The sequence below is a fragment of the Chiloscyllium plagiosum genome, unplaced genomic scaffold, assembly GCF_037043375.1.
Source record: "Chiloscyllium plagiosum isolate Xiang-an unplaced genomic scaffold, Cpla_swu_hap1 HiC_scaffold_23, whole genome shotgun sequence".
Lineage (NCBI taxonomy): Eukaryota > Metazoa > Chordata > Chondrichthyes > Orectolobiformes > Hemiscylliidae > Chiloscyllium > Chiloscyllium plagiosum.
The window spans coordinates 38,493,840-38,517,861 of NW_028270161.1; the positions used below are offsets into that span (position 1 = coordinate 38,493,840).

The 24,022-nt window shown below is 38.4% G+C and overlaps 1 protein-coding gene across 4 annotated transcripts in view; it reads left to right on the forward strand.

The window, feature by feature from the left end:
• The window catches only part of cerk (ceramide kinase), a 79,605-nt gene extending 56,065 nt beyond the window's left edge, over nucleotides 1-23,540 (forward strand). For 2 of the 4 annotated variants that reach the window (XM_043713704.2, XM_087999541.1), the window contains 7 exons: nucleotides 3,802-3,876; nucleotides 8,470-8,622; nucleotides 10,228-10,333; nucleotides 11,308-11,381; nucleotides 15,274-15,479; nucleotides 18,845-19,053; nucleotides 20,242-23,539. In XM_043713704.2, coding sequence (XP_043569639.1) covers nucleotides 3,802-3,876; nucleotides 8,470-8,622; nucleotides 10,228-10,333; nucleotides 11,308-11,381; nucleotides 15,274-15,479; nucleotides 18,845-19,053; nucleotides 20,242-20,290 — 872 coding nt within the window. In that variant the 3' untranslated portion in view covers nucleotides 20,291-23,539. Of the gene's footprint in view, nucleotides 1-3,801; nucleotides 3,877-8,469; nucleotides 8,623-10,227; nucleotides 10,334-11,307; nucleotides 11,382-15,273; nucleotides 15,480-18,844; nucleotides 19,054-20,241 lie in introns of all 4 variants that reach the window. The other 2 variants (XM_087999540.1, XM_043713702.2) reach the window with 2 other exon arrangements.
• The last annotated feature ends 482 nt before the right edge of the window (nucleotides 23,541-24,022 follow it).

Genomic DNA, 24,022 nt, shown 5'->3' on the forward strand with positions numbered 1-24,022 from the left:
TTTGCTCAATATATTTGAACTTCTTGTAAGTTTCGTCTTTTTCTTGGTTAGCATTCAGCATGTACACTCAAGTATTCTAATCAAAAATATTGTTAAGCATAGCAACTCTTGTGTACTATAATGGTTTCTAGTCATTGAAATACTTGTTGAAACTTATCGGTGTATTGTATGTATGACTTTGAATTTTAAATGCGGATCTGCAATACACTCCCAACAAACAATATTTTGTTTCAAAGATCAATTTGGCATAGCATTATCAAAATTGTAAAATCTCTTAACAGAAGTGTCAAGGAAACTTGCCAAAATTCAGATATACTTGACTGCTGACAGAAATAATTTATTTAATTCCATCATTTATTCTCTTGGAAGAGGACAGCAATATTAACTGTATCCTGTCATAATACTTAGATGTTTTTATGAAAACCAGAAAGGTACTTTTGTGTCATCCAATGCTAAAAGTAAAATTCGGCTTCTTGTTCTGGTATGTGTGCAATATGTTCTCATAGCAACTCAGCAATCCTGTTGGTTTTGACCACTCATACAAATTCATTAGTGTGAGAGTTAATACCTTCAAATTGATGCAGCATTTTTAAAAATGCTGCAGGCTTAATTCCTTTCAGTTAAATTTGAGTACTGTGGTTCTAAACATCTGATATATATGTTGCTTGAAGAATTGCTGTTTATTTCCAACATGATAGTTCAAGTGTTCTATAAATCTCTTGCCTAGATTATGTTCTTCGAGAAATCACTTGGGTCTCTGCTGTTCCTTTCTGTACTCATTTGTAATTTTTTTTTTAAAACCCATATGTGATGTATTTTTTGTAAATATTTTTATTGAGAAAATAATTTTGAATTTTTTACCAAATTAGAATACATACTACAAAAAGGCATAATAATCTTACAATATAATAACAATAACAGTAAACAATCTACTACTCTATTCTTTTTTTGTGGAGTAAAGAGAAAAAACCTATGCAAACTACAATTCAATAAATAACTAAATTTTAAAAAAAGGTAAAAACAATTACTGCAGATGCTGGAAACCAAATTCTGGATTAGTGGTGCTGGAAGAGCACAGCAGTTCAGGCAGCATCCGAGGAGCAGTAAAATCGACGTTTCGGACAAAAGCCCTTCATCAGGAATAAAGGCAGTGAGCCTGAAGTATGGAGAGATAAGCTAGAGGAGGGTGGGGGTGGGGAGAAAGTAGCATAGAGTACAATAGGTGAGTGGGGGAGGGGATGAAGGTGATAGGTCAGGGAGGAGGGTGGAGTGGATAGGTTGAAAAGAAGATAGGCAGGTAGGACAAGTCATGGGGACAGTGCTGAGCTGGAAGTTTGGAACTAGGGTGAGGTGGGGGAAGGGGAAATTAGGAAACTGTTGAAGTCCACATTGATGCCCTGGGGTTGAAGTGTTCCGAGGCGGAAGATGAGGCGTTCTTCCTCCAGGCGTCTGGTGGTGAGGGAGCGGCGGTGAAGGAGGCCCAGGACCTCCATGTCCTCGGCAGAGTGGGAGGGGGAGTTGAAATGTTGGGCCACAGGGTGGTGTGGTTGATTGGTGTAGGTGTCCCGGAGATGTTCCCTTAAAGCGCTCTGCTAGGAGGCGTCCAGTCTCCCCAGTGTCGAGGAGACTGCATCGGGAGCAACGGATACAATAAATGATATTAGTGGATGTGCAGGTAAAACTTTGATGGATGTGGAAGGCTCCTTTAGGGCCTTAGATGGAGGTGAGGGAGGAGATGTGGGCGCAAGTTTTGCAGTTCCTGCGGTGGCAGAGGAAGGTGCCAGGATGGGAGGGTGGGTTGTAGGGGAGCGTGGACCTGACCAGGTAGTCATGGAGGAAACTGTCTTTGCGGAAGGTGGAAAGGGGTGGGGAGAGAAATATATCCCTGGTGGTGGGATCTTTTTGGAGGTGGCGGAAATGTCGGTGGATGATTTGGTTTATGCGAAGGCTGGTAGGGTGGAAGGTGAGCAGCAGGGGCGTTCTATCCTTGTTACGGTTGGAGGGGTGGGGTCTGAGGGCGGAGATGCAGGATGTGGACGAGACCTAGAGGAAACCAAATTGAACCAAGGCAAATTAAATTAAAATAAGTTAATTTACAACACTCAATGCAATCCCACCAAAGCTTCCCATCACCATGCATCAGTTGGCATACCCGTATTTGTTTAGAATTCTTCCTCCCAGGGGCTCCCGGCCCGCCAGGCACAGCCCTCATGGCTATACAAAGGCCCTGATCAATGCAGCCAACAAGTCTGCATCTATATAATTGGAAAAGGGCCGCCATGTCCTACAAAGGAGTTCCATTTTCTGGTGCATCATACTTGTAAGGATGTTAAGGGGATGTGCTCCATAACTAATCTACACCACCCAAGAGTCCTTTGGGATTTTCCAACACCCAGATTACCAGGATGTTGTTCTTTGCACAAGATGGAAGAATATTAAATAGTTTCTTCCCGTGATGCATATTTTAACTAGTACATTTCTGACTGCCCATGTATGCTTTCAATTTCTTACCTAGTTGCAACGTTTGTGCTCTTATGCCTCACCATGCAGAAGGCTAACATTGTCTGAACTTATTTTCAAAGAGGTGAAATCCAGGTTACAGTTTGTAGTTGTGTGACAAAAGATTTTTAAAAAGCTGTTTATCACTACAATCTTGAGAATACTTTTAACCTGAGTAAAATATCTGTATATTACATCATCTTGTGAAGTAACCTTTAATTCAGTTGCTTAGTCAACATAGAAGGAAAACAGATGTATGAATCCTCAACTAAGTACAGTTGATATTTGAAGAAGATTGCATGTCTGTCGAGATTGTTTTAAGTGTAATGCATATTGTCAAAATTGCTATTGTATCATTCTTTACTGCTGCCTCGGACAGTTTTTTAAACTTCGTGGGGAATTTTTATTGCATGATGTATTGTGGTCCACCTTGAACTTGCAATACATAAATGCGGATGATTCAAATTATTGAACTAACCAAGCAAACCACTTTGTCATCTCAATTGACCAACAAGTTATTAGTTTAATGGGATAATGTTCAATTCACCTGTGAAAATATTAGTAGCCCGTGTTTTGAATAAAACTGGCTTTTAAAGATATTCTGCACTGGCATAGGCTGCATCGAGAGCTTCTTAGATACTTTAGAACTCTGATAAATAGGCACCGAACATTTTTATTTAAAATTTGCTCATTTGCTTTGCTTTGCAACTTAAGTGATGAACTGTTGATGGTATACAGTGAACTGAAAAGAGTAAGCTCGATTTCTAAACAATTGCTCAGTAGATCCCCCTTCTGTAAAACTGCTGTGAATAATCTTTTGCATTCATGTATTTCTCTTTACTGCTGTGATCCATTCCTCTCCTGTCTTCACTTCAGTTTTTCCAAGGCTGGGAGCATAATCAATTGATAAATTAACCTGACAATTGCAAAGCCATCTTGTAATCAACATAACAGTGCAGAAATATGAAAAAAGAATTATTATTTTTCTGTAAACTAGTGTTGAAAGGGTAATATTTCTGCTTTATCTTGAGCAAGATACTATATTGCTTCATTTCTGGCTTTGTGCACAGGTTACCCCAAACATTTATGTTGTTTAGTTTTAATGTTGAAAGTTTTGGCAATATTCCCGTTGTTGCGTGATGTGCAGAGATGACAGGCAAAGTTCTCAAATTCTTTGGAGTAATCTACATTTTTAATAAAAGTGAACCTATGCTGCATTTTTATTTGTTTTTGTTGACAAATTTGCCATTTTATATTTTCTTGTGACAAATAATCATGTGAGCAAAATGCTTTCTCTTGCAGGTTCAACAGACTGCATATGCTATGCAACAGTTGGAACAAATGACCCAATCACATCTGCTTTGCACATTATTATAGGTTGGTATCTTAACTGTTAAATATAATTTGAAAATACATAGATGAATAAAATGTTACTGCCTTATCCATGAATAGTTTATTTTCTTCAGAGTGACCTAGGATTCAAGTGAATGAATGCCATTTAACAGGATCTTCCTGTTTTTAGGCTCGACCTCCTCTCTTCTCTTTTTATCTCATCAGGGGTGATGATAAAAAAAAAAATTGGTTGTTACTGCCTTAACTATCTTTCACATGTATCTTGGACAGCACAACATCAATTTAAGAATTATCTCTCTTAGGATTATGCCTGAATTAAAGCTCCATTTTAAGAAAATTTATGGAGTTCAGAAATTTGCTTTAAAGATTGCCAGATAGTTACAGTTGAAAATATTTGTATTTTAAAATCTTGTCAGTCAGTGCTGAGTCAATGATCTGCATGTTTCAAAAATGATTGTTTGACACATATAAGTTTGAAACAAATTGACTAATGATTGCATTATAATGTCAATTTTGAAAATATGTGAATGAATAGTTCAGACAGAGGTTGTTAGAATGACCCCAATAGTAATTAAAATTTGTGAATATTAAATGAGACATGAAAAGATTTTTGTTTATTTTTGTCATCTTTTTTAAAATGGTTCCAACAAACCTACAAGTGAATGTTTGTAAGCACTTTACAATCTGCAAATTTCTATGAATAGGTTAATGTCAGGACCTTCAGTATCTTTCCAAATAAGAGCCAGCAAAGCCCACATACTTTTTAAAAAATTAATTCAGGGTAAAATATCTATGATACACCCATGATTCTGAATTTGTATCCTTCCTGATTGTTCTTATTTTTCACACTGCATGCATTCAAATAAAGAAAATTGTAATTTACGGTTTTCATTTTGCTTAATGTCCTGCTGATCATTTTTTCCCATTTAATGAGCACCTTGGCATTAGCCTCAACTGGGAGGACTCCAGCTTTAACACCACCCCACCTTCCAGTTTGCAACTCCTACCCTGTAATAGGATCTCATCTGTTAACACCCAGTCAGAACTTCCTATTTTGGGAGTTTTGAAAATGAAGTTTCATTTCCTGATCCTGTCAGGAAGTCTTTTAAATAACCAAGTGTTACAACACAGAGGACGAACCCTTCTGCTAATTAAATTAAAAACACCCAGAAAAGCTTGCCTCCCCTCGTAATCTGTTAAAAATGTGTGAATGAAAGATGACCCCTGATTTCCACTGTATAAATAATTTATCTAACCCTAACACGGAACACTAACCAAAACTATTAACAAACCGAACACACTTTCCCCTAACTAACCATTACCCCTTAGCTGAACGCACTTCTATTAAGATGCTGTTCCAATAACACAATTATTAAACATTACATTAACTTAATTTCTCAAAACCTATACAGACTCTTAAGCTGTCTTCTTTCTGGTCTTCCTTCCGGTCTTCTGATTCTGCTGTCTTCTCCCTGGGTCGTCATTTTACTTTTTACAGGAAAAAGTATTATTTGATAGTGTCTTCTGAAATTTCTCTGAGAGCAAAGATGGGTAGTTCTTCGGATGGCGTTTACTCTTCAGGTCTACTGCAGTTGCTCTGAGGAGTAAGTGAGGACTGCAGATGCTGGAGATCAGAGTTGAGAACGTAGTGCTGGAAAAGCACAGCAGGTCAGGGAGCATCCGAGGAGCAGGAGAATCAACATTTCTGACATAGGCCCTTCATCAGGCTTGTTGGCCGGGGGGCAAAGAGATAGCTGGGGGGGGGGGGGGGGGGGGAGTTAGCTGGGAATGCAATGGGTAAATGAAGGTGGGGAGAAGGTGATGGGTCAGAGAGGAGGGTGGAGCACATAGTTGGGAAAGACATTGGACAGGTCAAGAGGGTGGTGCCATGTTGGAGGCTTTCGACTGGGATAAGGTGAGGAGAGGGGAAATGAGGAAACTGGTAAAATGAGGAAACTGGTGAAATCCCACATTAATCCCGTGTGGTTGCAGGGTCCCAAGGCGGAAGATGAGGCGTTCTTCCTCCAGGCATCAGGTGTTAGGGTTTGGCAATGGAGGAGGCCCAGGATCTGCATATCCTTGGTGGAATGGGAGGGGGAATTGAAGTATTCAGCCACGGGGCAGTGGGGTTGATTGGTGCGGGTGTGCCAGAGATGTTCTCTGAAACTACCTGCAAGTTGGTGTCCTGTCTCTCTGATGTAGAGGCGATCACACTTCGGTTTAGAGGAAGTGGGAGGATTGGAAAGAGAAGCTGTTAAGACTAAGGGTGAGGACCAGTTCAGCCAGGGTGGATGAGGGTGTCAGTGGAAGGGTACAGGTTGGGATGGCATGAGAGGCAAGAAACTGAGGCTTTGGAGGCCTTCATTGGGGCAGATAGATATGCACAGAGACTGGATGCCTGTGGTGAAAATGAAACGTAGGGGGCTGGAGAAACCAAAAGTCTTGGAGGAAGTGAAGGGCCTGGGTGGAGTTCCAAACGTAGGTGGGAAGACACTATCTGCAAGTGCTTCATCACCTCCAAGACTTTTGTTTCTCCAGCCCCCTACACCTTATCATCACCATGGGCATCCAGTCCCCGTACACATCTGTCAACCACAATGAAGGTCTCCGTTTCTTCCTCTCACACCATCTCGGCCAGTACCCTTCTACTGACACCCTCATCTGCCTGGCTGAACTGGTTCTCACCCTTAACTTCTCCTTCCAATCCGCCCACTTCCTCCAAACCAAAGGGGTAGCCATGGGCACATGCATGGGCCCCAGCTATGCCTCCCTCTTTGTCGGGTACAAAAACAGTCCATCTTCTGCAGCTACACCGGCACCATCCCCCACCTTTTGCTCTGCTTCTTCAATGACTGTATTGGCACTATCTCATGCACCCATGAAGAGGTTGAACAGTTCATCAACTTCACTAACACCTTTCAACTAGTATTCAAGTTCACCTGGACCATTTCTGACACCTCCCTCCCCTTCCCGGACCCCTCTATCTCCAGCAACCGACTAACCATGGACATCTTCTACAAACCCACAGACTCCCACAGCTACCTGGACTACACCACCTCCCATCCTGCCTCCTGTAAGAACGCCATCCGTTATTCCCAATTGCTCTTCCTCCGCCGCATCGGTTCCCAGATGGCCTCCTCCTTCAAACACCACCATTTCCCCTCTCACGTGGTCAATGACACTCTGTAGTGCATCTCCTCCACTTCCTGCACTTCCACCCTTGAACCCCACCTCTCCCAACGCAACAAGGGCAGAACCACCCCTCTCGGTCCTCACCTTCCATCCACCAACTTCCGTGTGCATCACATCACCCTCCATTGCTTCCACCACCTAAAAACAGACCCGACGACTTGTGATATATTTCCCACTCAGCATTCTAGAGAGACCATTTCATCCGTGATTCCCTTGTCAGATCCGCACCAGCCCTCACCCCACTCAAGGCATCTTCTCCCACCACAGGAATTGCGAAACCTGTGCCCACACCTCCCTCCCCCCTCACCTCCGTCCAAGGCCCCAAAAGATCCTTCCACATATAACAAAAATTTAGGTGTAACTCCACAAATGTCATTTACTTTATCTGTTGCATCCGATGTGGTCGTCTCTATAATCAAGGAGACAATACGCCAACTTGCAGACTGTTTCAGAGAAGATCTCTGGGACACCCACACCAACCAACCCTACTGTCCCGTGGCTGAACACTTCAACTCCCCCTCCCACACCACCAAGGACATGCAGGTCCTGGGCGTCCTCCATCGCCAAACTCTAACCACCCAAATGCCTGGAGGAAGAAAGCCTCATCTTCCGCTTTGGGACCCTGCAAACACATGGGATTAATGTGGATTTCACCAGTTTTCTCATTTCCCTTCTGCCCACTTTATCCCAGTCCAAAGCCACCAACACGGTACCGTCCTCTCGACCTGTCCGCTGTCTTTCCCATCTATCTGTTGCATCCTCCTCTGACCTATCACCTTCCCCCCACCTTCATTTCACCTATTGTATTCCTAGCTACCTCCCGGCCCCAACCCCCCCCTTCCATTTATCTCTCAGCCCCCTGGCCCACAAGCCTCATTACTGATGAAGGGCTTATGCCCAAACATCAATTCTCCTGCTCCTCGGATGCTGCCTGACCTGCTGTGCTTTTCCATCACCACATTCTCAGCAGTTGTTCTGACCAGTTTTCAAAATGCCCTTGTATTTTATACTCCCAGCATCATTCCCTCTCATTTGTCCAATGTTGTCCACACAATAGATTCAATCTCAGCTGGGTTGTAGTATCCTGGATATAGTTTAAATTAATTGGTTAAATTTGAATTGTTGTCAAAACAGCAACCAAAACTCAGGCATCCATTTAGCATCCAATTGTCACATGTATCTATTTTGGGACAGCCAGTCTCTTAGCTGTTCTGTATGCTGGCAGCTGTGGCCGTACTTTAAATTCAGAAAACACTTTATAATCTTAAAGTGACGATACAATTTCGACTTCATAACACAAGGCACATGGGAACTTAATTTGCCCATAATTAATTACTGCTTTACCTACCCTTTCAGGGGACAATACCATTGTGTAAATTTTTTTTGCAGTAATGGTTGCATTCATGTTACTTTTTTTAAATTCAGGTGACTCTCAACCTATTGACGTCAGTTCAGTTCATCATAAACATATGTTTTTGAAGTATTCAGTATCTTTATTAGGATATGGATTTTATGGTGATACGTTGATTGACAGTGAAAAGAATCGTTGGATGGGTCCATCAAGATACAATTTTTCAGGTAATTTTAATGTATTAATACTTTCTTATTTAAAGACTTTGAGTGCTTTTAGTTCTGAAAAAGAGTCCTATTGGACCCAGCATTAACCCTGTTTCTCTCTGTACAGATGCTCTTAGACCTGGGTTTCTCCAGCGCACTCTTTATTGAGATAACAGTATTGTTTTTGTCCAGTTAGGTTGTGAAATGGTGCAGCTCTGAAACAGTTGGCATATATATGCCCTTCTCTTATATCAGTTCTGTTAGTGATTGCAGATAACCAACAATTTGAATGTGGGACTTAAAAGTAATATTTCCAAGTTTGCAGAAAACCCAGTCTTATATATAGTTTTGTCGTGAGGAGGAAGCAAATCTGGACAGGTTGGTGAGTGGGCAAATATTCATTAAATCAAATACAATGTGGAAATGAATGCGGTTATCCAGTTTGGTAGTAAATACAGAAATAGAGTATTTCTTAAATAGTGGGAGACTGGAAAATATTGAACTTCAAACGGATGTGGGTGCCGTTGTTCATGAGTAACAGCTAACTTGCAACTGCAGCAACAATTAAAAAGACCAATAGTGCAATTGTCTTTATTACACAAGGATTTGAGTATAGGAGTAAAGATGTCACACTGTAATTATTATACAGAGCTTTGGTAAGACCACAACTGTGAAGTGTTGTGTGCTGTTTTTGTATTCTTATGTATGAGAACGTGCACTTGCCAAAGGGGAAGTGCAAGAAAGATTCACCAAGCTAAACCCTGGGATAAAGGGATTGACACAAGAGGAAGCGTTAAATTGATTGAACCTTTATTCTCTGTAGTTTCAAGGACTGAGTGGTGACCTCATTCAAGCACACTGAAATCTTTGTGCATCTTATTAGGCTGGACAGATTAAATGCAGGAAAGATGTTTTTGGAATTCTCTGCTGCTGAGGGCTGAAGAGTGTCTGGTGTTGAGTATGTTCAGCACTGAGATTGATCAATTTCTACATGTTAGAAATACCAAAGGATACAGGGATATTGCAGGAAAATGGACTTGTAAATCAAAGATCAGCATTTGAATGGTTGAGTGGTCTCGAAGGGCTCATTGGCCAACTCTCCCTTTCACTTGCTATCCTTAATGTTTCCTGACCTATATTGGTTCCTAATCCAGCAGTGCTTTGATTTGAAAATTTATTTGGACATTTTCGAGTACTTCCACGGCCTTGTCTGTTCCTACCTCTGTAATTTCCTCAAAGCAGTAAATCCAACCTGAGCGCTCTGCTCCTCTAATACTTACCTCTTGTACATTTGCCAATTCTCTTCGTTCCACGATTCAGCTGTCTAGATTATAAGTTCCAGACTACTTTCCCTAAGTCTTTTTATATCTCTTTTCTTCCATTAAAACATTTCTTAAAACCTGCCTCCTTGAACAAGCTTTTAACTACGTATCATGGATGTGGCTTCGTGTCAAATTTTGTTCAATAAATTGGTTCTGCCTAGTTTCTTGACAAGCAAAAGTTGTTTTTAATCATCGTACTAAAATCTCGCATCTGTGAAACAAAATGAAATTTTGACTTTTGTTGTTAAAATCAACCAATAATTCAAAATCTTATCTTTTTATTTGTTTTTATTTTATTTTTTAGGTTTCAAGACCTTTCTATCACACCACTGCTATGAGGGGGCAGTTTCTTTTTTACCTGCTACTGAAACACCTGGCAGTCCAAGAGATCCAAAGCCATGTACAGCTGGGTAAGGACACATTTAGTTGATTAAGTTCATTTTTTTTTCATTCAGAAATCTGATCAATTGAGCAGAGAAAGATAAATACTTAAATTATAAAATCAATAATATGGAGTCAAGTGATTATAAAAATGACTGCATATCAAATCAAGGTATTTGGTACACATTCATCCATGTTTCTAATGGCCATAATCTTTATGATGCCATTGATAAGTCGCTATTATTGGCCCAGATTTTATAATCAGTTAATGATGCTCAGTTAACTGACCTTCAGGCTTTGTCAGCTTTGCACTCCACTGTGTAGATATTAATGCGTTAAAACAATCCATCATCCTAAGAGTTCTGGAACCTGTGTGAAAAGAACAGGTGACTGTTTAGCAATCCAAAAACAGATTGAAGAATTCATACTGACGCAGGCACATAACTGTGCGCAACACAGAAACAAACAATCTAAAACTAAAGTGCCAATTGAAATGTGTAATTGTATACCAAATTACATCCAGAAAGACAGAATTAAGAGAGATAAATAAAGAAAAATGCTAATTTAATTCCTGTAACTCTGCAACAAAAATGAAAACCTGAAGGGATGTGACCCCTTGTTTTAGAATTTATCACGTGACCTGATAATTTATTAGTGCCAGCTGAGTTGGTTGCGAGTATTAAAGATCTAACATTGCTCAGTATGTTCAGTGCATAGCAACAGCATTTTACAGCTTTCCATGTGCGTAATGACAATACTTTGAGTAAGATACAGATGTATCAAGGCTCAGGCAACTATCTCATGATTTCTAGACTTAGCTGTGCAAGTGCAAAAGACTGACTTATTCCTTCCAATTTGCTCATTGATAGCTTTACTAATGTATTCACCACAAAGTTCTTGCCAATCTATATTTGGCCAAACATGTCACTTGTTCTCAGACTCGGTAACAAATCCTTGGTTGCCTCTGCCTATTTGATCAAAATAACTGCTTCCTCTGTTTCAGGTGTCATATTTGCAAATATAGCGGAGATCAGTTGAAAGTATCACAAAAAGCAAGGAAGCTCAAATGTATTGATGGTAAGATACAAAATGCTTGTAGTTGAATAAATTGTTTAGTAGACATAGCCATGCACTTCAAAGTTTTGTTTCTCATGTCTCTCTCATGTATGGAAATATTATGTTAGCCAAATGTGTCAAATGTATAATTACTGCAAGTTTTAACAAATGCAAATGGCTAGATTTTAATTTTAAAGGTTGAAGCACTATACAACTGTACGCTGCATGTTGGTGGAAATCACCAGGTGTGCTAGCAGTTTTAGGTTGATGGTGTGGGTGTTTGCATAAGCTACAAATAGCTTTGCAACTAGAAGTTACTTTTTATCCATTGTAGTTGCAATGGCATATGAATTAACTGAAGTGAAATGAATTCCGGTAACTTCATGTGTTACAAACTCTGGAGTTGATAATCCATTTGAGCAATAGACAAGGCCATTTCAAGTTAACATTGACAAATTAATGGCATTTCAAAGGAGAGTTCAATTAGATGATTAGATGAGAGTTTGTAAACTATGGATAGTTCTATCATTGATTTATTGAAATTAGTATTTATTCAAAATTTGGTGAGATGTAAATGATGGCCTAGATATTCCTTTGTTAATGATGGCAACAGCTGAGATGTTTGCTGCAATAAGAGACGCAATGTCAAAGCCACTTAGATCAACTTGACTTGCATCAAAATGCAGAAGTTGCAGTGTGCTTCAGTGGGCTGCGGGTGAGCCAACTGCATGATCCCTGGATAGGTTTTCAAAAAGGGGAAGGACTGATAATGCAAGAATTTTTGTTCATTTGCATGCAACTTGCAAATATTTGTTACATGCAAAAGGAAACCTTTCACAAGCATATATAAAGCACCAGTAAACAAGCAAACTGAGCTTGTTTCCATCAACAGGAATAAAACTGTTCATAATTCTCTTCTCACTGATTCATGATTCCCTTGACTTTCCCTGCTCCTCTTCTTGAACACCTCCAACTCTTCTGGCTCCTGTATATGCCCCGACTCCTCAGATACCATTGTTAGAAGTATCAGTGTTGTTTCTGACAACAGTGATGCTGAGATGCTAATGGGATTGGGTTGTCAGTGATATGTCACAAAGCTGTTTTTTTCTAAAAGCTGTTCCTTTTCTCAAGGATACTGTGTCCTTGTTATTTTTTTCAGAGGGGTCATAAACCACTCTGGTTTGGAATCAACTGGTTTGGTCCAGAGATGAAAGGCCTTTTTGTTTGTATGTAAACAGATGAAACTTTAGGCCAAAGCTTATGTTTTAGAAGTGACCTGTATAATGAAAAGGAAGTGGTCAGTCCTAGAAACTGGAGTTTTGTTTGAGTCAGTTCAGCAGTGGGCTGTGTGGAAACAGACTACTAGACTCTCTGCCCTTCTAACTTCAACCAATAAGCCTTTGTTTCATTTTTACTGTGTTTAAGAGGTTTGTTTATTGGGACCATTGTGGATATTCGGAACAGCATAATTATGTCTAGTTTGGATAGACTGAGTTCTGTGGGTGTCCTTTATTCTGTTCTTTGTGTTTTATTCTGCAATTTTGTGAATAAAGTTTTGTCTGTTTTAAAACCTGCTAGTCCACCGAGCTAATATACTCCGGGTAATTTTCACTGTGCACTTACCAAAACAACTTGCAAAGTTACAGTCTGGGCTGCCTGTTTAAGCATTTTTTGAGTGGTCTGGTCTAGTCCATAATAGGTGGTAGGAAGACAAGGTGGGGTAGGAACTGGGGGAGTTGAAAGAGCAGGTGGGGAGTGGGGCTGACAAGCTGAGTGAGTTGGAAAGTGAGTTAGAAGAACTGTGGAAGCCATCTAGTAGACCAAAATGATGTAGACACCCGCTTTGTCAGTTGTTTCTCTGAAGAACACGAATAGTTTAAGTAATTCTCATTTCATAGGATTGTTGTTCAGAATAAAAATTAAAATTCCAAAATAGTTACAGTTTTAAAATCTTTCTTGCAAATTTTCAGAGATGATAATGGAATTTACAAGTAATTAAATGTATGTAAAAGCTTTTTTTAAAAAAGAAAATAATTAAACAGTCATTATAAGCCTTTGGAAAGCTCCAACCTGAACAGTGACTGACTGTGACATCTTATGACATCAGTGAGGACATAGCTTGCATGAAAATATGTCTCACTTCTAGGCTTCACTCACGTTTACTACTGGAACCAAGCTGCAGTCAGGAGAACTTTTGTCCCACTGCAGTCCATGGACTAGGTTTGTTTTATTTTATGCAGTCAATGTATAACTTCAACACTTCACTGCTGACAAAATCCATGTCAATAAATTTTTAAATATTCACAAGTTAGCACTAGAGTTTTGAAAGAACTGATGAAGTTAGAAGTGAGGAACTTCTGTCTTGATAAGATGTGTACAGATGTTGCATGGTATCAGGTTCATGTTGATCCTCAAGGTGTTGAGATTAACCTGGTCTGAGGTAGCCAATCTTTCGTAACTTCCATTTGGAATGCAACAGTTGGCTTTAATGTTTTGTACTTTCTCAATCAGCTTCTCAATATTTTGGTTGAAAGGTATCATTTCCAATTAAATTATTTAACATGGAACCCACAGCTAAATTAGAATATATAATGCTCAAAATATGTTAGTGCAGCAGATTTGTAAAGAAATAATGCTTTTAATAAAACTGTTATTTACTTAAAGGGATCTGCCAACTGAGAGATGTTCAGTAGTGGTATCCATGAATTCTCAAATTCCAGCAATGACCTGGAGTATTGAAACTCTTGAAAGTATTGATTACTATAAAGCTTCCTTAGAAAACCAGCTGCTCTTACCTCTCGAGATGATCAGCAGAAGCTGGCCTTAGTTCATAGTGAAGTATCCACGTACAAGATGTCGATTTAAGTTTGCATCATTGTGTCGAATTCCAAATGAATCAAACCCTTTAGGCTGATTTTTTTTTTAAATGCTCACCTTGTGAGAGCAAATATTTTCCAACTATTTAAACTACTGTAACCAAATCTTGTTTTTGCTTCGACTAATGAGTACAGGAAAGATTTGATAGAAAACAGCATTTCTGGAAATAAATCTGTTACTTTCCATTTATGAAATGTTGTGCAATTATGTAGGATCCTGTCATAAACATTCTTGAGCTTTGAAATAGTCCCTTGCAGTGGTGGAGTTTAGGAAGCACTAGTAATAAGGACATTGGGGCAATTGCATTGTTAACAGTTGCCCACAAGCTCGGTAACCTGCTGCTAATGATTCATAATTTTTACCCAGTTGTCACATGAATTGTCTTGACAAAGTGAATTTTGAAAGAATGTTTTTCTTCATGAGTATCCAGAGCTAGGGCCTCAAAAAGGTAAGGGTCACCTTTTTAAGATGCATATTATGAGAATTTTTTTTGAGAAGTTATGTAAATTTGGAACAATATTTATCAGGAAGGCAATAGAGGAAAGGGGTCACTGAATATTTTTAAGTCAGAGGTAGATAGGTTCTCGTTAAGCTTGGGACACCTGGTATATCAGGATAGACAGGAATATAGAATTCATAATAAGTAGATCACCCATGATCTTCTTGAATGTTGGTGCAAGCTTGAGGGGCTGAATGGCTTACTCCTCTGAATGCATAGGTTTGTTTGTTATTTCTGGTAGCTCATTCACACATTTTGCTGACCTCTGCAAAGTATCTGGACTCCAGTTTCAGAACCACTGTATGAGATAAGAGGACAATTGATACAGTTTCTGCTCTCCTATTTTCAATCAGCAATGACTGCCATAATTGCTTGTGTGTGACCATTCATTTGAGGACATGATCGTTTCCAGCTGTGATAGCCCCGAATATCATTTCATCCTTAAGCTGTGCAACATAAAATAAAAATACTGCAAGTGCAAAAGTAAAGATTTTGTCCCTCACTGATTTATGTAACCATTTGTTTCTCTTACTTTAGAAGAACAGCAACAATGGAAAGTGGTTAAAGGAAAATTTCTGGCTATAAATTCAACGAATATGAGTTGTGCATGTCCAAAGTCTCCCAAGGGTCTTTCACCAGCAGCGCACTTGGCTGATGGAACCATTGATCTAATTTTAGTCCACAAGTGTTCGAGACTGAATTTCCTGAGACATCTTATCAGGCACACAAATAATGATGACCAGGTATCAGATCTATTGAATTTTTCCCTTAATGCTATAGGAATAGCTTTACAAAAGGCTAACGCACCCATTTTATCAGTGTCATTCACAGAACCAGCACTTGCATCTTGAGGGCTGAGGAGATGAGGGTTTAGCCTCAGCCCTCTTAAATAAATCTCTTAGCTGCCTACTTGCATATTTTCCTTCTCATTGGAAATGCAGGAAGTGAAGTTATTACATCAGTTTCACTGCTCAACAGGTTTTAAGACATTTTTAAATCCTGCCATGAAACATTTTCAACCTGCTCCCTCACGTCATCACTTTTTTTTCTTTTTGAACTGTAGATTTGTCATGGTACAAAACACTGTTTATAATTTCTACTGTGTTTAATGTCATTGTAATAGAGTATCCTTGTCAGCATCCGACCATTCATCAAGTTCGGTTCTGGAAATACTTTTTCCTGGATTTATAGCATTAATAGAGCCAACCAATTCCATGACGACTTATCTCACACTGTTCATTTGCTTGCTTTTTTAAACACAAAATCCTTCAAAAACTTCTTTCTCATCAGACACTCAGTCTGCAAACATGGAAAGAGGCCAAAGATTTTGTCAACATCTTTGCAGAGTTTCACTTTTCACCAGATTTCGCACATGAAAGATGTAAAATAAAGGGGTGCCAATTTAAGACCGAGGTGAGGAGAAATTTCTTCTCTGAGGACTGAGTCCTTGGGTCACCTTAGCTGTGAGGACATAGTCCTTGCATGCATTGAAGGCTAAGATAGATTCTCGATCAGTAGGGGAATCAAGGGTTACAGAGACAGTGGAGAAAAGTGGACATGAGGAATGTTGGATCAACCGTGATCCTGTTGAATGGTGGAGCAGGCTTGAAGGGCCTAATGGCTTACCCATGTTTCTATTTCTTATAGTCTTTAAAAAAAGGGATCTTTTGATAGAGTATGTGGGCTAAAATTCATGAATGTTTCCTTCACGGTTTGTCAGCTTTTTCTGAAAGTCACACCAGTAAAACACTTAGATTTTGGATCATATCCTGATCCATTGACTGAATCAAACTTATCACAATAGGAGGGCATAGACACATTAAAATATTGCCACTTGATGAGCTCTTCTGAAGAGGATGAGTATGGCAATTATCCAATAAAAGTACAACTTTATTATCTTCACATATTCCTTTCTTTCACAAATGTTCTTTTCACCAAAGTACAAAAGCATGATGAAACTTTCTGCATTCATCCAAGCAAGATTTCACACAATTAAGATAAAATGTTGGCCCAAATCTTTGATCCTAAGAGTATGAAGTGTATGAAAGCGCAATATTATCACAAATAAATCTTTGGGCTGTTCACTTTGTGTTTTTATGTTACAGATCATTGACAAACCAACATTGAACACCTGCAATTTTCACCCATTTTCAGTCTTTCACATATTTCCATTTCTGTTTCAAAGTGAAAACATATTTTCACTTTAGTCCTTGCATGGGAGTCTTTTGAGGCCACTTTGATGGGTAAAGGATTTCAGATCACGAATTCAACCAGCCACTACTGGCACCTGCATTAGGAAGGACAGTAGATGGCAATGCTTCATGGCAGCTAGGAGATTTACAGCATAGTGGGTGAATATGTGCATTGGAATTTGGTACACCAAGTTCAAACAGATGTTTTTGAAAAAAATATATAAAAATGGTAAATTTCCTTTAAAAGTTTTACTGGTTGCTTGAGGATTTCAGATGTTTATGTACTGGATAAGAGTGAGTTTACTCATGCACTAACACTGAATATAAGGATTATTCATTTGATACAATGCCTAAACATTTTGCATCACCTGCAAAAGTAGGAGGTTTTCCTCAGTTGGTTTGAAATGTTTTAATGTTAAAAATTAGCCTCTTAAATGGTCAGTCTTCCGAAACAATATGTGTCTGCAATATCTTCACTCGATTGTTAAATATGTAGTAAAATTTCTAAAGAGCTAACCTGAAATCCTTTACAAGCATGGATAAAGTAGGTTTATTTAAATAAATGTCCATTTAAACTTAGTTTTGAGTAGAGATAAAACTAATTATTGTTACATTCTGTTAAGTTTTTGTGCAAGGTATTAAGTTAATGTAATTTATTATCTAGTTACAGCACTCTTGAGACATTATTTACAAAAATGCTTTTTCTTCCTCTAATCCTTAAACTACCTTCTTATATAATTTCCACTATAGGACCCTTTGAATTAAACTCGTGATTGTGAGCAGTATTATAAAATTTGTTTGTGGAGTTCATATTGAACTAAAGATAACAGATACATTTGAGTGTTACTCACCTACATGTCTCATCTGTATCATAGGTTGATTTCTTCAAATAGATTTTATTTTTAAAAGATGGGCATAGTGATTGGAGTAGGATCACTATTGCATACAGTGACTCCTGCATTACACTAATACAGGTTCATCATAATATGCTGTGATGTAACAAAGGTTAAGTATTTGAAACTTAATGAATTAACAGAACAGTTCAAAGTTTATTTTAAAGTCTACACTTGTAAGTCGTATACCTTGATATGTCATGAAGCATATCAGTTGCATTTAAAGTTACAACTGTGACAATAATTCTTCACAAATAGAGTCATAGTGTTGTACAACATGGAAGTAGACCCTTGGGTCTAACCCGTCTGCACCAACCAGGTATTCTAAATGAATGTAGTCCCATTTGCCAGCATTTGGTCCATATCAATCTAAATCCTTTCTATTCATGCACCCATCCACATCCCTTTAAATTTTGTAATTGTACCTGCCTCCAACATCACCCCTGGTGGCTCTTTCCATACATGTACCACTCTGCATGAAAACATTTCCCATTAGGTTTCTTTTAAATCAATACCCTCTCACCTTAAGTTCATGAGCTCTGGTTTCCGACTCCTCTACCCTGGGAAAAAGATTTTGGCTATTCACCCTGTCCGGTGAACATTTATTTGGCTCTGAGGATTACAACACAAATTATGCAACATCATAAATTGGAACTACTTTGATTTTAGTTGTGAGCTACTCAAACTACGGGCACTAATGTATGCACACCAGAAAAAAAGTGGAATGCATAGCACAATATTCACAAAGCATCAAGTGATAGCATGAAAACAAATACTTGTTTCAGCACTGTCACACCATACTGCAATTTTGAAGTAGCTAATCAGAAATTTGCAAAATCTTATTAAGCAAACAATTGGGAAAAGAGATCACTGACACATCTGTAATTTGATAGGATGCTAATGTAGAGCAGGGGTGTAAGAAAAATCCAAATTCAAATTCCATTTCAAATTATTCAAACACCATGAAAAGTCTATGTATTAAAATAACTTAACATTCACAACTTTATGCTTCTAATATTTCAGTTTGACCATGCATTTGTCGAGGTTCACCGAGTGAAGGAATTCAAATTTACACCCAAGTACTGTGATGAGGAGGACACTGATATCCAGGATGTTGGTAAAAATCTCTTTGGTCAGATATGTAGAGATCATCCCAGTTGCAGCTGTGCACAGCATCAAAGCAGTTGGAACTGTGATGGAGAAATAATTAAGCACGCTGCTATTGAAGTGAGGTAGGTGTTTATTGTTTAGTAAATTATTCCTATCTGTCAGTTGGTTGTACAAAAAGACTATATGGTCACTGATGTCATCAAAATTGATTTGCCACTGTTCACTAACATACCACATATAATCATGTATCATGTGGATACAAGTGATATACCTTTTGAAGTTTAAAGCTCATTAACTTTTATACTTCGTCTTTGTTCAGTAAGATTCACTTTGAGAACCAATGAGAGAATACAACCAGCAACATATTTTCCTAGCTGTACTGTTGCTCACATGGAAAATGGGCAGTAATTCCGAGATTACTAACTTTGATGTTGTAATTTCAACTTCACTCTCTAGTTCCTGAAAATCTGATCCAAAGACCTTGAGATCAACCTGCAGCACATCCTGTGGCTCATTACCTGGCTCTTCTTGTTCTTGATAATGAAAATAGACAATACTGGAAATACTTAGCAGATCAGGCACCATCTATAGACAGAGAAACATAGTTCCATTTCAGTTTGATTTCCTTTCATCAAAACTGAGAAAAGTTATAAATTAGAGGCAAGGCCTGTGCTCAGATGCATAGTATAAGAGACTAAATAACAAGAGTTGGTGGTGCATGTTGATTCATTAGAACATATGCAATGTAAGAAATAAACTTGGAGAAAGTAAATGGAGTCCCTGCAGTAAACAGAATAGTTGAAGTAATTGTGGGCAGTCATGGAGCATGCATGGACAAGATCATCTTTATGTTGTCAACATTACAAACAGTATTACCAACGATTTCTAATATTTTTGTTTCCTTTTGTAAAATGTCTTCTAAAATTGAAACTTTCCTAACTCCAATGTACGTGATATATTCATGGACTCCAGTTGACTGAATTGATAGGTCACGTTTGAAAACACAATGTTCAAACCTTGTTCAAGTAGAAAAAAATTTAAATTGACATTCTTTAAGTAGAATTCATCTTCATTTTAATTAGTCATCATTTTACCTGCTTTTGTTTAATCTCTCAGCATCACCCTTATTGATCTTTAGAAATCAGAAGCTAATGCAGTTTGTGGATATAATTGATTTGAATGTTTGCTATGACAAAGAATTGCTTAACAATTAGAGTTAATGTTTTAAAGAAGGCATTATAAGTTGAATTATAACTACGTTGATAACATTTTATTAAATGCTACTAATCTTATTTTATTTTTCTTTGAAGGGTTCACTGCCAACTATTGAAGCTTTTTGTAAGAGGGATAGAGAAATAGAAGAACCTTCTATGCAGAAGAACATTAGAAATTCATTTGTAACTTAATCAGCTTCCAAATTATCTCAGGATTCCACAACCATTTCTATAGAAGTTTAAAATAGAGTATTTAAGTTTTAAAACTTATTGTGTAAGCTTGTGATTCTAAATTAATTTACATTATTCAATGTAGCCAGTAATATTTATTACACAAAGTGTAAGCCTTAGAAGAAACAAGAAATAACTAATTTACTATGGAGTTTCAGGATTTCAATTATTTGATTTTTAACTTAAGAATTACGTTTGAAGTGGAGAATTGAAGTTTAAGATACAGTATTTCAGGTCTAAAAGACCGATTAAGAATGCCATTGCTGTGTTGCAAGAAACTCTGTTTTGTGAATTAGCATAATTTTTTAAAAATACATTCTTTAGAAAGTGGAGCAGAGTTTCAGAGCACTTATAATCCTGTGCCTCATATTAAATTGGAGTAGTGTGAGTACTGATTTACTGACTGGTACCTACAATTTAGACTGCAAATTTCATTATCTGTTCCTGGCACATGATTCAAATACCTTTTGTAACTGAATTCTTTAAACTAAACTAGATTTTTTTGCAATTTATTTTATTGCACCTTGCAACTTACCAATGCAAACTGATTGTACTTCTAAACAAGGGTACAAAAAAGCTATAGTTTGAGAATAATTCTTTATTTTAATAACTGTTAGAAAAATATATATAAATGCTGACTTGTTAAGTATTTTGAGTTTGTACATAACAAATAGAAATATATATTTATTGTACATGAAGCTAGCTTTTGTTTAGCTTAGTTTGTGTTCACTATGTGAATTGTATGTAGGTAGTAGTGTTTATGCACTAATAGATTATATCTTAATGAACTAAAAGCAGCAGTCACCAATTTTCTTCTGTATTTTACATTCCTAACGTAAGAATATTCAATAGTTTTCTACAGATGGTAATAGAGTTGCTTCCTGCACTGATGCTGTAGATCTCTGTTTCTCCAACTAAATATTAATGTTTTGCTTAAGTGGCTTCTGTTCATTTCAGAATTATTTGTCTGGATGTTTTTGCATGTTTTTCAATATGTAGTTCTCTGTATTTTCCTTCACATCCCTTTGAATTGTACCTTGCAAATGTAAAGGACTGGAATGGATATCATTCACAGTCTTTGCAGACAGATTAGAATGTGACCTGTTTTCATTGCTTGTGCCACATAGCATTCCCTGATTTGATGTAAACAGTGTTTAAAACTGTCATGTTCCAGGACTGAGGGGCTATCTTTCCTGGTGATTGACTCACCAGGCCATTTCTAATGATTTTTTAGACCAAATAACCGTGATAATGTTGTCTGTTGTGGAACAAAATATTAAAATTGTATGTGAGCAATTGATGAAACAAAATATTTTGGCTGAAAACACTTAAACTACATCACCAATAGCTTTGTCTTATTTGCATTACTCTTTGTTCTCACCATCCTCCATAAATTCTCCCACCACTTAGCTGGTTGATCATCTTATCCCCAGTTTTGGAACCTTGCTGGATGCAAATTAGCTGCTGTGTGCACCTACATAATGGTGCAGAAGTAATTCATTTATCAAGTGCTTTAGAGCATCGCAAGAGGTGAAAGCATCTTGCAGTAGATGCTATGCATTTTACTTCCTCAGATCAGTAATTTCATAATTGGTACATGGTTGAACTGTGCTGCTTTGTAACATTTTAGTTTGTGAAATGTGAACTGAACAGCTCTAAATTAGGCAACAAAAATCAGGAAAATTGATCTTAGGTACACAGCTGTCATCCCTTTACCTCAACCTTAACTTTTCTGTTCTTCCACACCTACATACAGTCATACAGAACAGATGAGCCATTTGGGCCTATTGAGTCTGTGCCAACCTAGCTACACTAATCCACCTTTCAGCACTTGGCCCTGAGCCTTGAATGTTATGACAATTCAAATGTCATTCATGTAGTTTTTAAAGACTGTGAGGGTACCTCTTCTACCCTCTCAGACTGTACATCCGGATTCCCACCAATGACTGCATCAATTTTTTGTTCCCTCGAATCTCCTTTCAACTTCCTGCCTTTCACCGTAAAAATTACAACCCCTTGTAATTGGTCATTCAATAAATGACATCAGCTGCTTTCTACCCACCCTGTACAAGTCCCTCAATCTTGTACACCTCAATCAGGTCCCCTCTTAGCCTTCTGGGTTCTGAAGGAAACCACCTGAGCCTAACTAGCCTCTCTCAAATAAAATGCTGCAACTTTGGCAACATTCTGATGAATTTCTGCTGCATCTCTCCAGTAACAGTCACAAAAACAAAAATTGCTGGAAAATCTCCAAGTCTGGAAGCAACTGTGGAGAGAGGTCAGAGTTAACACACATTTTCAAGCAATGTCTGTTTTTGTTTCTGATTCCCAGCATCTGCAGTTCTTCCAGTACAAACATGTCATTCCTACAGCATGGTAACCAGAAATGCACATGGAACTGTAGCAGTGGCCTGATCAAACTTTTGTAAAGCTCCAGTACAACTTCCTACTCCTTATGATCTCTGCCACAAGTTATACAAACAAATATTTCATTTGTCTTCCTCACCAGCCTATTAACCTGTCTTGCTGCCTTTAGTGATTTGTGGACAGACACACCAAAATTCCTCTGTTCCTCTGAGTTTCCTAGTGTCCTGCTATTCATTGAATACTTCCTTGACTTGTTGTTACTTCCAAAGTGCACCACCCCTTGCTTTTCAGGGTTAAATATCTAATATTAATTAATAAAAGTACCTGCTTCTGCCCCTTTCATTTCACCCCAATCATTCACATGTTGAAGGCCTTGGTCTCAGCTGAAGTATTGACATCAAATAGAATGCTAATCTTCAGGCTTATTCGGTCCTTTTTGAAAATGTTCCTCATCTCTTCTAGTGCTGTAGCAGCAAACCTGCGATACCTCAGCTTTTGCAATATAGAGCTCCTCATCTCTGAGACACCATGTAGGCTCCCTCCTGTTACAATGGCATGGAATGTGGCTGAGCATCATAGATGAAGTCCCAGTACCATCCATTTTGAACAGGAAACAGACATACTCTTGGAACATACTGTCAGTGCACAGAGTTACATGTTTTAAGTATCGATTTTTTTTAATGCAAAGATATAACTTGTTTCAATTATTTCCATTATTTTATTGTATTTATTGTGGTTCTGTTCGCCGAGCTGGAAATTTTTGTCGCAAACGTTTCGTCCCCTGTCTAGGTGACATCCTCAGTGCTTGGGAGCCTCCTGTGAAGCGCTTCTGTGGTGTTTCCTCCGGCATTTATAGTGGCCTGTCCCTTTCGCTTCCGGTTGTCAGTTTCAGCTGTCCGCTGTAGTGGCCGGTATATTGGGTCCAGGTCGATGTGTTTGTTGATGAAGTTTGTGGATGAGTGCCATGCTTCTAGGAATTCCCTGGCTGTTCTTTGTTTGGCTTGCCCTATAATGGCTCACCGATCTCTGGACTCATAGCAGAAGCAGTCATGCAAAGGTTAGAACAAACAGTCTTACCACAAATTCAACCCAAACTCTGGATCAGATATGTTGATGACACCTTTGTAATCATTAAAAACACAGAAATAGAGAAAACACACCGGATCATCAACGCCACACTAACAGGAATCCGATTCACGAGAGAAGAAGAAAAGGATAATCAACTCCCATTCCTAGACGTGATGGTACGGAGAACACCGAACGGCGAATTCACCACAAA